Source organism: Plectrocnemia conspersa, unplaced genomic scaffold (assembly GCF_051122295.1).
Source record: "Plectrocnemia conspersa isolate PC_06_02 unplaced genomic scaffold, ASM5112229v1 ptg000002l, whole genome shotgun sequence".
Lineage (NCBI taxonomy): Eukaryota > Metazoa > Arthropoda > Insecta > Trichoptera > Polycentropodidae > Plectrocnemia > Plectrocnemia conspersa.
This window is the reverse complement of record NW_028277166.1, coordinates 15,769,377-15,784,767: the sequence shown is the minus strand read 5'-3', so window position 1 is coordinate 15,784,767 and position 15,391 is coordinate 15,769,377. Positions and strand designations below refer to the sequence as shown.

General features: G+C 25.9%; 1 protein-coding gene across 2 annotated transcripts in view; it reads right to left on the bottom strand.

The window, feature by feature from the left end:
* Positions 1-9,128: 9,128 nt before the first annotated feature.
* LOC148237842 (uncharacterized) overlaps positions 9,129-15,391 on the bottom strand; it is a 161,406-nt gene continuing 155,143 nt past the window's right edge. The window contains exons 5-7 of one of the 2 annotated variants that reach the window (XM_088205812.1): positions 14,928-15,038; positions 13,289-13,386; positions 9,129-9,849 (exon numbers count right to left, since the gene is read on the bottom strand). In XM_088205812.1, coding sequence (XP_088061938.1) covers positions 9,728-9,849; positions 13,289-13,386; positions 14,928-15,038 — 331 coding nt within the window. In that variant the 3' untranslated portion in view covers positions 9,129-9,727. The remainder of the gene's footprint in view (positions 9,850-13,288; positions 13,387-14,927; positions 15,039-15,391) is intronic. The other variant, XM_088205813.1, reaches the window with a different exon arrangement.

The window sequence follows — 15,391 nt, the reverse complement described above, 5'->3', positions numbered from 1 at the left end:
ACTTCAAGGGCTTGCTAGCACTGCGATCCATAGACCGGAATGTAACATAAAAACTAGGCTTAGGTTCGCTACCCAATTTTTAAACTTTATATAAACTTAACATTCACCAGGTATAATAATATTTTTCTTTCAATTCCTTGCTAAAGTCTTCCAACTCTGATATAAAGGCAGACACTTTTCTTGAAAGACGTTGTAGAGCTCACAATTATTTTGTATACATCACTTGTTGCTTATTATTATTATTATTTAACAAGTCTATATCAAAAAAATCTATTATTTCATATACTATGTTTTCAAAATCAGAGCTTAGCTTCGCCCAAATGACTAAACGGTTCTTTGTTTTGACCTATGCGACGATATAAAAGTATGATGACATTATGCCAGAAATTTGAGATATAATGAGCAGCTAAAACTCAATAATGAATTGTGTGTTTTTAAAGCTTTACGTCAAATCGCTTAGGTCAGCGCATTAACGTTTAAAACTGCAGCAGTGATCATGTCTTAAAAACAAATAATTGACAAAAATGTAAAAGAAGCATTTCTTAAATTTTTATTTTGCTTTTATTTTTAATTTAAAACATTTTTACTCTCTGTACTTTTTTCTCTAAAATGTTTTTTAAGGAAGTTTAGATTTTTTTTATTATTTTAATAGCCACCATTTTAGAACAAAATGGTGGATATAGCTTGCTAACAAATATATCTGAGATATTTACAAGGTCTATTTTTTGACAAAAAAATTATGCTGATATAATAAAAGCAGCGGAAGTTATTGTGTTCCTTATTTTGAGTAAATTTCATATATAAAGCTAATATTTTCAGGCAAAATGTGTTTTTATAAGTTAAGTTGAGTTAGGCTATGTTAGGGTACGATAAATCGTACCCTAACATAGCCTAACTCGTAAAAATTTTGTTAAAGGGAAAATATAAATTTATGTACGTGTTCTCAATTTTATATTTTTAAGTACACATGGAGGGGGTCACCAGGGCGGTGCAAGGTACAAAGTACTTAGTCTGCATATAATGAGAAGGACAAATATTTAAAAAAAAAATTCCTAAGCGTTTTTTAAATATTTTAGAAAAAAATAAAAATATATTTTTAAAATTGGACTCCCTAATAATATGTAGCCTGTGTACCTTGCACCTGTTGCACCGCCCTAGTGACCGCCTCCATGTGTACCTTAAAGTATAAAATTGAGAACGCGTACATAAATTCATATTTTCCGTTAAACAAAAATTTTTGGAGTTAGGATATGTTAGGGTATGATTTATCGTACCCTAACATAACCTAACTCAACCCAACTCGTAAAAACACATTTTGCCTAAAAATAATAGGTTTATATATGAAATTTACCCAAAATTAAGAACACGATAACTTCCGCTGTTTTTAATATATCAGCATAATTTTTTTAACAAAAAATAGACCTTTCAAACATCTCATATATATATGTTAGCCAGCTATATACACAATTTTGTTTCAAAATGGTAGCAATTCAAAAAATAAAAAAAATCGTATCTTAGTTAAAATTTGTTTGAAAGAAAAAAGTAAAGACAGTAAAAACATTATATATTAAAAATAAAACAAATTAAAAATTTAAAAAATATTTTTTTTACGTATTTGTAAATTATTTGTTTTTATAACACAATCACTGCCACACTTAAAAACATTTCAATTTTTTTTTGAAAATAATTTTTGGTAACCATGTTATTTTTTTTTAATTTCTTAAATAAAAATAGCGACCCCTCTTATCATATGTAGCAGCCTTGCCTTTATAATGGGGCATTCCATCAAATAGTGTGTAACAACTTACAATAGGGTAAATATAAAGTATTTTTTAAAGGTATAGAACTTTAAACATAAATAAAACATAAAAATTTTATGTCAATAGCGCTTAAATATAATGTTTAGCATATGGGCGCCACAACTAGCTCGAATAAAACGGAATCTGGAAGTCCAATTTTCGATCACTTTTTCGAGCAGCTGGGGTCGTATATCGTAAATAACGCAGCGAATGTTGGCTTCCTAGTCGTCCATCGTCTCTAGTTTATCGGCATAGACTAGCGATTTTACATATCACCACAGAACATAATCCAATGGTGTTGAATCACATGACCTTGGAGCAGGGCCGGTCTGAAGGGCAGGTAGTACAAGCGATCGCATAGGGCGCTAGATCTTGTGGGGCACCGCGATACCAAATAAAGGCGTAATAAAATTTTCAAAAAATATTGTCAAGGAATATAATCTGATATTATTTGACACTTTGATACGCTGACCTAAGCGTATTTGTTATGTTTTGGATTTTTTCAATCATTTGCCGTCGTTTCTAACATTAACTTAGTATTATTATACATGTGTCTCAAAAAAAAATTCAAGTTAATTAAAAAAAAAATATCTTAATAAAATTCAATGAGCTTTGTGTTAAAACAAAAAGCAATAAGTTTTAAAATATATGCCCTCTTTGACAGTTTAGCCTCCTTCTCTTTGAAACCTGAGCTTTAGCAACTGTTGCACCTGCCTAGTTATGACACTTAAGATTAAAATTGATTAAGAAAATTAAGAATGACGCGTGTATTTAAGGACGTGTCTTAAGTATATAATATAATTAATTCTTTGTTTAATATAATACTAGTAATATTTTTGTATTTGACAAAAAATTCTGTAATGCGTCATTCTTGTAAATTAATTAAATTAAAATTGATTTCTATTTTGTACAGTGTTAAACTGTGGCTTTAAACTTTTCGGATACAAATTCTATACAAAGTCGCGTTAAAATCGGTTTTGCCGATTTCGAGTTTTCTTGAATTGCTCTTTTGTGTGAGTGTTTATATAGTAGATAACTATCTATGTATATAATTTACTCATTAATTATAGTTAATACTATGTGTTAGAACATATATACATAGCTTTTTCGCACTATTACTAACATAGCTTTTAATTAAAAAAGTTACTCCCATATTGGTAGAAAAATATTGATATTATTACAATTTTTCAGTCATGATTTTTTTATATTTATATTAGTAAAGGTATATGTAGTAATGTGATGTGGTTAAAATTAATTTAAAAATAATATTCTTTATAAATTATTGAAATTAATAATCGATTATTTTTGCTGTTTAATATATTCTCTTAAAGATTCAGAGGAAAATTCTACATTTGTTCTTTTCTTAATATTAAGGTAGGTATATATTATAAATATTTTCATATCGAAGGCATGGTAAAGTAACTAGATATTGAAACCTTTGTGAAAGTATTTCTTTAGCAATAAAATGGTTTAATCAAAAACTCCTACAAGGCTACTCTGATATTATATTGAAATTATAATTTTAGTCGGAAACATTTTTCAATACAATATCAACCATAAAAGACAATGTATAAAGCTGAATGTAAATTATGTTTTATTACTTGGAACGTTGTTCCATCCCTTTGGAGCGTAACTGTCGTGTTTTCATATATATATATAATAATAATAAAGCAAGACCATTTGGAATATATTGAATATAAAGTAATGTTTTAAAAAATATTTTTTTAACCAGTTTCATCACAATTTTCAAAGAAAGTTGCTAAATAATATTAATTACTTTATGTATTTTTTACCTTTGATAAAAAAATTGTCTTACTTTAATTTTTAGCAATATTATTCTGAATGTATAATAATAATAACACAAAAATTACATTTTTATAAGTAAGAGATACAAAATTTTTATTTACGAAACAATTTTTTAGAGTACTAAAAATTACATTGTGTTAAAAATAATGTACATAAAAGAAGTCTTTTTATGAAGAAAAAAATTATATTCTTTCTAAGTAAAAACTCACACATATAAATCAGTAGACCAGATTTTAGCTAATGAGTCTTGAATAAAGTATTTAATATAAAACTGGCTAAAATAAATAAATCATTATTATGTTTATAATTTACCTTAATTAAATTTTCTCGCAGCCGTGAATATTCAATGGCATAAAAAATTCTTAATCACATTATGTTTGTGTATATATATAACTACAACATTTTCACAAACTTTCTTATCTTCACGGACATTTGCGCACTTAACTCTGGCAACGTTAGCCAACAAAAGTGGTAAAAAAATTCAATTTTCTCAACAAAACTCTATTCGCCGCTCTTCTTTGTCAGTTTAAACTCTGTGTATGAGAAATTGTCTGACCCACAAATAAAATAGAAATGTTCGAACCAAGTTTACTTGGAAAATATATGTGATATGTTTAATATGTAATAAAAATATATTTTTGTATAAGACTAGATTAAGAATTTATTAAGTGCATAATCATGTTTTGCGTTCGGAGATTTACAATTAAATTTAAATAAATTTTAAATTTAAATTAAAAAAAACAGCAACATAATTATGAAACATCTGCTGGTGATTCATACATTTCACAGAAATTTGGCACAAATTATTTAACATATTGCATTTAAAACCTTTAATGATTTACCAAAATCAATAAGAATAATTTTAAATATTTTTTTATTGAATTTATGCAACTTTAATCAAATTAAATTTAGTTTATAAATAATACATATATCATATATTATACTATTTTAAATTTTTTCATCGAAAATGCTTCTGATTGTTAATATTTGTTCTTATAAAATTTATTAATAAATATTTTAAATTTACTTATTATATTTTTTAAAATGTTTATGTGACCGCAAAATAAGTTAATTCTTACTTATTCTGAATAACGTGAGTATAATAATAAATAAAAAAAATATATAAATAAATAGATACCATCCTACAGTTTTGCATAAAAATGTGTCAAGATTTGGGTGTCAGGATGCTTATTTTTAATGTTGTTAAGGTATAAATTATTAATATTATCCAGTAATTTTATTTTAAGTCCACGTTTAGTATTACACTGATAACACTTTCAAAGATTGGGATGGATCAAGGTTGACGTGAAGAGAGCATCGGCTGCATTCTCGTACAAAAATCAGCGAAATTATGTAAAAATAATGAGAAAAAGTATATATAATATGTAATAAAAAACATTAAAGAACAATTTTATAGTGCCTTTTCGCAACAAAGCCCCATAAGAATTTAAAACATATTTAAAAACATTTTTTTATAGTGCACTTATAACTGATTTTTATTGTAATTTGTATAAAATAAAAATCAATGTGTTTTTTCAATATTTTATTGGGAATTTACATATAGTCATTCTGTCATATGAATATACACAAAGTTCGTTTCATATATATTTTTATATATGTATATTATGTACGTTTACAATAATTTAATAAATATAATATCATTGGCACCATATCTAATGATTATTATGATATTTGAGCTTTTTTATAATGTCGCCTTACATACAACATTTCAATAATAATAAATGACCATTAATACAATAGGACAAAGTACACTTGAATAATATAGATCCTCTAAAATCAATGTAATTTACTAAAATCAAATAGAAATTATTTTAATATTATTTATAATACTATTACAAAACTGAATTTTATCTTTGATTTTACAGTGTTAAAATAAACATATTGAACATTCATACGTTTGTTAACTGTACAATAGAATCAACATTAAACTGTTGAAAGTCATAATATATTATTTAGAAAACTCTTAATTGTTATGTTTTCACAATAACACGCATTCCTATGTGATTTACATTCGTAATGTTAATTGTATGTGCATCAGTTTCATTTTTTATATATTTAATATAATATAATATCTATTTTAAACACACGTACAGGATAAAATAATTTTGATCTTAATGATGAAATAAATACCAATATAGATGAGGTAATATTTTTTACATACAATATTTTTTTATATAATATATAGAAAATAACATCGTCGTAAAAATTGGTCTAAGGACTTCAGTGTCACTAATTGCAATGCTAATTCAACTAGTAGAAAGTTTTAGCTACATAGAATATTATTAAGGTGAATAAGAAACTAAGCTTTGAAACAAGGAAAAGTTTTTTTGATAAAGAAAGGCGCGGTTATACTTTGAAATTTTGAGAGTTTAATGTACTGAAACCAGAAGTAATAATAAATAATTGTTATAATGGTATTGAGTTTAGTCAACCGCTTTACACAAAAAAAAATACATATGTATATTTAAAAAATCATTTAAATTTTCATCTAAAGCTCTTGTGTTTTATTTAAATACATTTATTATATTTATACATACTTTTTTAGATATATAAATCCTATATGAATATAAAAAAAGGCATTGGTACATAGTAAATTTTTCTAAACAATTTAACAAGAATTAGGCACAAGGCAAGGTTTTTAGGATTTAAGTGTACATTTGAAACGAAATAGGTAGTTTGAAATCATATCACTAATAAAGATAAAATAGCAACGTTACTCCAATAAAGACATTTTTTTAGAATATTTGGTGCTATTTTACTAGACAAGCATCATAAAACTGGTATTTAAAACACTACAACGATATGCAATTACATTTACAAAGCTTGGTGACGTCTTGTTGTTACTGTAATAATGTATATACGTATATATAAATATTTTTTTCATTTTAGCATATCGAGATACACGTAGTAAAAATTCTATAACAGAATACAATTCCATCACATTTTGTAATATACATAATATAATATATAATGTAAATTATAAGCTGAGGTTTACAATTCCAATAGAAATAATTGACGATTTTATGACTAACTATATATTTTGCGTTTTCCCAAAGTGTATATTTTAGTTTTATTTATACATAATACACTAGTATGTATTTATAAGTAATATTTACATTGACATTGTGGTTTGTCTTAACTATGCAGTTCTCTTTTTCTCAAAACATGTTAAGTAACATTTTGAAATACATTCACGATACAATAAAAGTTATTGATAATAAGCAAACACATTATTAAAATACATATTTAATGCGATAATTATATTAAATACGCCTATGGAATGTTGAAAAACTAACTGATGATTTCTTCTGTTATACATTGATTCAATGTATAGAAGTCGATGCGATCAATATTACACTAAATTTTTGCATGACTTTCACCGAAAAGTAATTTTTACTTAGCAAATGCAATTAAGTGTTTTTTTACAATAATTTATTTATAATTATGAATAAAGTTATATAAAGAAAAATGCAAAAAAATTGTTATTTAAAGTAATATTTTAGTCTCATTAGAGACATAATGGTAATATAAGTTTTTAAACTATCTGTTACACACAAATAAATACATTCACTGTAGTTTATCTAGGCATTTCATTTTGCATAAGCTTTCAACTACCTATGGTGTAAGTGTAATAGTTTTTATATTTTATGAACAAAGAATGAACTTAAAAAAGTCCAGTTAGCGTCGCGGCTAAACTATTTTTTTTATTAAAGTAATATTATCGTCAAATGCTTAGTGCAAGTCACTTAAATAATTTATTGACAATTCATGTTCTATACGATACGCTAGTTTGTAGCCTTCTTGAATATTGCTCTAAAGCCTGGAATCCGAGTAAAGCGAAGTACTTGTTGTTGGAGAGAATTCAAAGAAAATTTCTGAGATATCTCTATGGATCGTATTTGTATTAGTATTTTAGTGCCTTCAGGCTAGGAGCGCTGGGATAAAATTATTTGCATTATTGGAGTAGCGTCTATTCAATGAAGCACTTTTTTGTTGCAAGTTGCTAAGGGGGCGGTGTTGACAACCCGTCAATGTACGGTGACTTTCGGCTTCAAATTTTTAAGTGCTCTAGAGGGTTGCGATCGCATGCCTTATTCATACCCGTTGCGGCCAGGATATCAGCGCTTAAGTGGGCTCCTTTTGCAAATTTACAAAACACAAGGAAGGTTCCCGTGATAGCTATGAGGAGCTGGGAAAAAATATTGGGATGGTTTAAATCTATTTTATTTGTTTATAATTATGCATTGTAGAAATCTGTCAAGGCATGATGAAAAAAATTGTAATAAAAAAATCGCTTGAGATTTTTTTATTAAAATAATATAGTTTATTCAGACACTATTATTTTTATGATGATGACATGGACTGTCGATAAGTTGTGCTAAATAAAAAGCCTGGACAAACTGCATTAAAATAACCGTTTTATATATAACTATAAACATATGTATGTCTGTAGATTACTTTTGATACTTTTGGAAATATAAATATCTTAAATGATTACATATCATATGGTAGATATCTAAACAGGCCACGTAAATTTCTGTTTATGATTAATATATGTAAAATAACACTTTATATGGTGCAGTAAATAAATTATTAATCATTTTATAATATATTATTTTGACAATTATCTTTTTTATCATACTATAGTATTTTTTTTATTAAAATTATTGAACATTTTACAATAACTATCCTATTTATATAAATTAAACAAATATAAATAATGTTTTACGTATTAATAAATATATTGGAAATAACGAAGATGTTCCAAAATTAATTTATAAACATAACTGACAATTAAGTATTCAAAATAGTTTAATTTCTTACCCAGTTACTATCCAGAATCTCTTCTATTATCTTAATTATTAATATTAAATACATTAATAATAATAATAATATTGATTAAGAAATGCATTCATATTTTATTAAATAATATTTTGATATTACAAGCTCTGATTTAATCATTTGCTAGCATAATTTTGGAACATCTTGTATTACAAATACATACATACAAACCATCATTTAGTACACATTTAATGTGAATTTACATACGTGTAAAATAATTATTACAAATGCACGACCCTCATTTATCATATAAATCGTTGTAATTTTTGTCATTTTGGCATTTAATTTAGAATTAATTATAATTTAGCCAATTTGTTGATGATTTACATTATCATATATACTAAACATGGATAAATATTGGACCAATTATGGTTTAACAATATAATTTTATTTACAATAAAAATATGTTAATACACTAAGATGTAATTATAAACAAGATGAACATAAATATTTGTGTTTGACAATTTCCATATTTATAACTAAAAATTAAAACGAGTTTATACTGTTATTTAAAATGGATGTTTGGTTGAATTTATAATTATTCTAAGCACAACCATGTTGTTAATATACTAATAACAGAAATTATTTTACACAAATAAATTAAAAATAAATTTAACACTAGAACTAATTTTTAAATTATGTAGTTTTAGTTATTTGATATTTTCTTCTTTTAACGGCATCTGCAGGGTTGCTTTTTACGCCCCGTTTTATTAGCAAATTACAAAAAATGTAAGTGAAATATATATCATATATATATTCACATATATTCATTTGTAATTTTGCACGACACAATTACTCTTTATATATTCATCGTTTATTATATTTCTATCTCCTTTTTTTTTTTGAAACATTGAAAAAAGTTTAGTAAAACGAAACATGTTACATACGTTAAATATAAAAGTTTTAGCTTTCGATTTATAAACTACTAGCAAAAGTGTGTTTGTACATTTTAATTTTATATAATTCACTAGGCCGTAGGAAAATGTACACGTTGCAAAATATCATTGACTTTTTTAATAAAGTTTTTTTTTCAATTTACAATATTTCACATTTTGATATTAGAATGTTTGGTGAGAATTTTATACATGCAGTGTTTATAGGTAAGTTGGGTAATCGAAAGGTCATATAAAGAAGGTTTAGGCTGAACTTTGCGAGGAAGGGATGCTGATTGGAGATTCTCGGTGCAAATCGTAATTGTGACGTTGTGGGCGAGGATGATTTTCAAACTAGATGTGAGTGCAACCCTGCATGCCGCGCCATCAGGCTAGGGTTACTACGTGCTCAGGTTCCGGAGACCAACAATTGTCCGACAGCCAACAGCCTATTACGACAGTCACGAAACCTATAAGTAGCGCTAACACTATATACACTTCGGCGTTACCTGAAACGAAAAAAAAATCATTAGCACGCAGCATAGTGTCATAAAACTGCTTGAAATTTAAATTTAAATTTTTGACTGAAACCAAAACTTTGTAACTATTTTACAAATATAGTGTAAGACATTTAAATCTTGAAAAATACAATACACCACTCTATTGTTAGTGTTGTATATAAGAATCAGACGTATAGAAAATTGTGAGTAAGTAAAACACAATTAAATTCATCGCCACATAAAAGTTTAGTATGGTGATGCATGTCTGTCACTTCAACAAATGTATAAGTGGACTAGAAAGTTCCGATATAGCGTGTACTTAGCAATATAAATTCTCCACACAACCATTTGCGGAAGAGATTATGCCGACTATCTTTTTTTAGGTAATTTTAGAGTACTAAATATCCTGATGTAATCAAGGCTACATGTTATTCTCTAATGCGACATTACAAAGTAGACTTCTATGAACTAAAATAAAATTTATAAACAGTTTTTATTTGACTGAATAAAATACGTTTTATATATTATAGTAACATCTTCATCTTCATTTTAAACTTATTTTTTTTTATAATTTCATAGAATAAATAAAAGTTTTTTTTGTTGTTCACTGGCGACACTAACTAGTCGCTGTAAATGGCATGAAATAGAATACCAATGAGAAAATATGTCAATAGAACGTTGTAATCTATGACCTCTTTATTGAATACAAGTGAAGACGAGTGACCCCTACAAATATAAAAGATCACAGCCTTTCAATTGCAGGAAGAGGGATGTTTTCTCCGGAGGGGAGATAAATACGTGCACAGGCTTATAAATTATTAGGTGGCAAAAGTAGGAGATTGTGGTCGAGGATTATCTACTTTTTTGGTGTGAATTGAAGACGGGCTTTATTACTTTATCAAAGTCGTAATTTTTCATGCTTGCCGCAGGGGTGGAAATAAGATGATTTCACTAAAATTTAAGGTTCATTCAATTATTGACTGGTTACGGGGATTTTCACGCGTATTTTGGTAAGATTTATATGGATACGACCCATGACAAATGTTGTGGTAGTGATCACTCTTATAGCAGTGAATGTGTGGAGATATTTTTAGTGTTCGAGCTTGTTGGAGAAACACCCCCACAGAATCAAAACTCATAGTCAGAAATCTTGAGCCTTATATAAATAGGGACGTAGTTTGGGAGAAATAGGGGGCAGGTAAGGGGAGGGATTTGCATTTCCTTGAACTTGGCCAGCAGAATGTATCTAATTTAATCAAATATTACGAATCTTAATGAAATCGAAATATTAAGAAAACGACAACCGACTAAGCAATTTTTGCTCCCCCCCTGAAAATGACATCTCTAATTCTAAATCAGAAAATATCGGGTTATCTGCATACTATATCTTAGTGTGTTACTATATTATCGGCATTCAGTCTTAAATAGTAATCCAAAAATTGTGTTAAAATGGGATTTTTTTGTATGTACATATATATTTTTATTTATGGAAGCTTGTAATTTTATTTACTTAATTGTTTAATTTGTGTAACAATTTTGTAACAAATTTAACAATTAGCAAAATGTATGTATTTTCCTAAATACATACTTGGGAAATATAATATCGTAAACGTTTTTTTTAAGCTTTTTTCATAATATTTGGTGTTCACATTTATAGCATTTTTTAGTTTATGTTTTATTGCATATCTGTCCAGAATTAGTATTTTATAGTATATGTAAGTATCTTGACATTTAGAAAACTATCTATATATTTGCATATTAACCTTACAACATATTATTGATTATTTTATTAATCAACTTAGGATATTCTTAAATAAAAGTATCAAATGGCTTGTGGTACACAACCATAGCAGTGATGTATGAAATGTGTGTAGCATTAAACATATACTATAACTGCATTCTCTCGATTTTTTTGAGTTAATGTTAAATTTATGCATTAGTTTAACAAGTTTCTCTGTCAAAAACCTCTATTGTGGGTTACTTAAATACTTGTGAGCAACATTTAGTTTTCAACTGGTTTTCGAGTGTCACTAGTATAAAGAATACGTGATATTTTGTGAGGGGTGAAGGAATATACTAAGATAGGAATTTAACAGATATTATGTCTGTATCTATATTTATCTTAATGAAAATAAATAACAGTTTTTGATGGATTTACCAAGTGAAAAGTCTCTAGCTGTATATACACATTAATAGCACTTGAATAAGCCTTGTAAATAATTATTTCTTTATATATTTTAAGTACGTAGTTAATATGCAAATTTTGTTTTGTGCTAAAATTTTTTTAGCACTGCCATGAATAATGAATTAATTACCACATTTTTATAACGAAAGATATTCTTTATGAATACAAATATTGAAAAATAAAAATATATAACTTATAATGTATAATGAGAATTTTTATTTTCTGTGCTATACTATTTTTGGTGCGCTCAGATGTGTAAGTTTTTGAAGCTCAAAATTTTAAATTATAAATATTAGAGCAACTATTACCTGCAAAATATAATATGTAGCAAATAAAGATATTATTAATATGTTAATATTTTTCAGCCGCCTGTTTTTGTAATGGTACTATTTCTTGAGTGCAAATTATCTAGCTTTTATATCTTGTTAATTATTTTTGTTTAAATCGTAAATTATATATGCACAGTGCACTTTAACAAATACTCTAAATAATCAAAATTTGCTATTTATTATTTAACCCAATATATATTTGGTTTATATCTTGGATAAATGCATTTAATATAAAAATATGTTCTGAACTCTGCTAAAATATTTTTCCATTTTAATTATTATTATTATATTAAAGTCAGATACATTGTTTCTTAATTAAACTGTATCAGAATTGTGGCGGGCTTACGTAAATATTTAAAAACAAATACATTTTTGAAACTATTTTTGTTATATTTATAAATTAGTTATGGTTGTATACAAGAGATGTCCTTTCCTTTTTAATATATACTTTTTAGTAAATATCTTATTAGCAAATCTGAGGTGGGAAATAATAAAAAGCACTACACCTATTCGTTTCCTAAGAAAACTTAATAACTAGGCAATCTACAATAAGTCGACTTTTTGTGTACACAAAGGTTTTTATAATAATGTAACAACTTATATTTTGAAGATCAACAATAACTATTATTAAAAATATTATCTAAATCATGATAGTCAATTGATAATTTAAAAACTTTGAGAAATAACTTTGATTCATATTAAAAATGGAAAAGTAACTGAAATCTTTTATTTAAGGAGTTAATGTAAAATTTTAATATTTTTACTAATTTAAGATATAAGAATTGACCATCAACAAAAATATGCATACATTTTTTTTATCGGATAGTATTATATCTGTAGTGACTATTTTATATTTTGGTTTCAGGAACGCAATAATGAGAGGACGTTGCTATTTTTAAAAATGTTTTTATTTTAATTATTAAATAATATTTACCGAGTTGTTTTCTTATGCCGAGTGGTTGTCTACTCCGCCATAGGGAATTGATGAGTGTCGGATCTCCTCGAGTTCTCCAATCTCGGTAGCCCCTCCCTCTGGAATTTTGACTGAATCTATTTTTCATTTAACATGAAAATATTCTATGAGCAATCCCAGCAAGCCATTCTTCAGGCAACTAATTACTATGTATAATATTAAATAATAAACAGGCATCTTAACCTAAGAGATGATATTAAAAATTGTCAATGCTTGAACAACGAATTCTGAAAATGATTACATGCACTTCTTACTCGGGACATTGGTCTTAATCTTTTGAGCGCCGTATACCTATTACATTAAATTAACAATATTTAATTAAAAAAAAATGTTTTTATTAAATTTTGTAGTTCCATAACAAAAAATACAAATAAACCGTCGTCAATTCGTAGAAGCAAATATGCAAAGCATGTTAAAAATAATTATTAAATCGATTTTTGGAGCCTACGTGCAATAAAATGTTAAAATTCGCTTGTGTATCATCGCACTATTGATTGCATTACTATAAATTAATTATATGTATATAATATTATCCATTGTTCAAACATTGATTATTGAACACATTATAACATTGTAAATATCTTGATATTTTTTATATCACCTCAATGTGCTTTTAAAATATTTATTATGCCGTCTGTTGGACCTTTACCGAGACAATACTGTTTTGCTTTTCGGCATCAAAAAGGACACAAACAACAGACAATTATTATTATAATTGAATTAAGTTATATAAATACAAAAGCATTTTTATCAGAGTAAATGATTTAATCATTAAATTAAATTAATTTTCTAATAATACTTAATAAATATTGATTATGTATTTACTTCATTTGTAAGTACCAAAATAAATTAAAGATTTATTTATAATATTATATTCATTGTTATAAAATATGCTTAATTAATATTATTTGTGAATGTGTAACAATGAACGAGTAAGTGTAAAATTTATTTATTATGTTCATAAATGTATTTACGTGTATTTTGAAAATTGGTTATATTTTGAGCCACAATTTTCAATTACAAATCGAAGATAATTTTGCATAGCAAAATAAGTGATGATATTTATTATTTTATATATATTATGAGCTCATTTAAATGTATTATTTATTGTTGTAAAGAAAGATTTGATATAGATTTTTTTTAAATAAAGAAAACGAATAAATCATGCAGTAGTTTTTACAACTAAAATAAAAAACTTGCTATTCTACAAGAGAATAAATTCTAGACTACAAATAAAAGTAAAGTCTAATTACTTAAGCAGTAAGAAATAAAGAATTAATATTTACATTTTATTTAGTAATATTTTATTTATTTGGGTTTAAATTATATATTATATTTTTATAATAATTTAATATTAAGAGTCCTTAATATATTAATTTTCAATGTTAATTTTATTAATTTCTGAATTTAATTAATTTCTTATTACATTTAAGGAAGCTGTTAGGTATGCAATTATTAACTTTTATAATAAAAATACGAATCCAGCATCCTTAGACTTTAAAAAAATATTCAATGCAATTTCTTAAATATTTTTATATTCCCAAATAAATTAATTTAACTAAAATATATCTTTTACAAAAGAGGTTTTTAAAGTGTTCACCTCAATGCTATACTTCTTCCGACCAGTGACTGCAGTATGGCGTTGCCATTTTCTTCAATCTTCATATGCAAAATAGAGACCACGAGCTCAGCGTCAATCACCTGGTCGGAACTAGGGATATAAACCTTTCATATACGTTTTGCAAAACAATTTTTTATATAAAAAAAAAATATTAGACAGAAATTTATAACTATACTGTTATAAAAATACAAAAAAAAATATTCATTCTTCAATCTTCCAGTACAAAATGATCAATTATCTAGTGTTCTACATTATTTATGAATATTAATATGGTTTAATATGATAATTTAACAATATATTAAAAGTTAAGTTTTCAATAGGATAATATCTCTATATTTAATTGTAACTGTCCAAATTTTTTATTATTATATTTTATTGTATAAAGTTCGCATTGAGATAAAATATTTATTTTTATAAATTATTAGAGCCGCTTTTATTGTTGT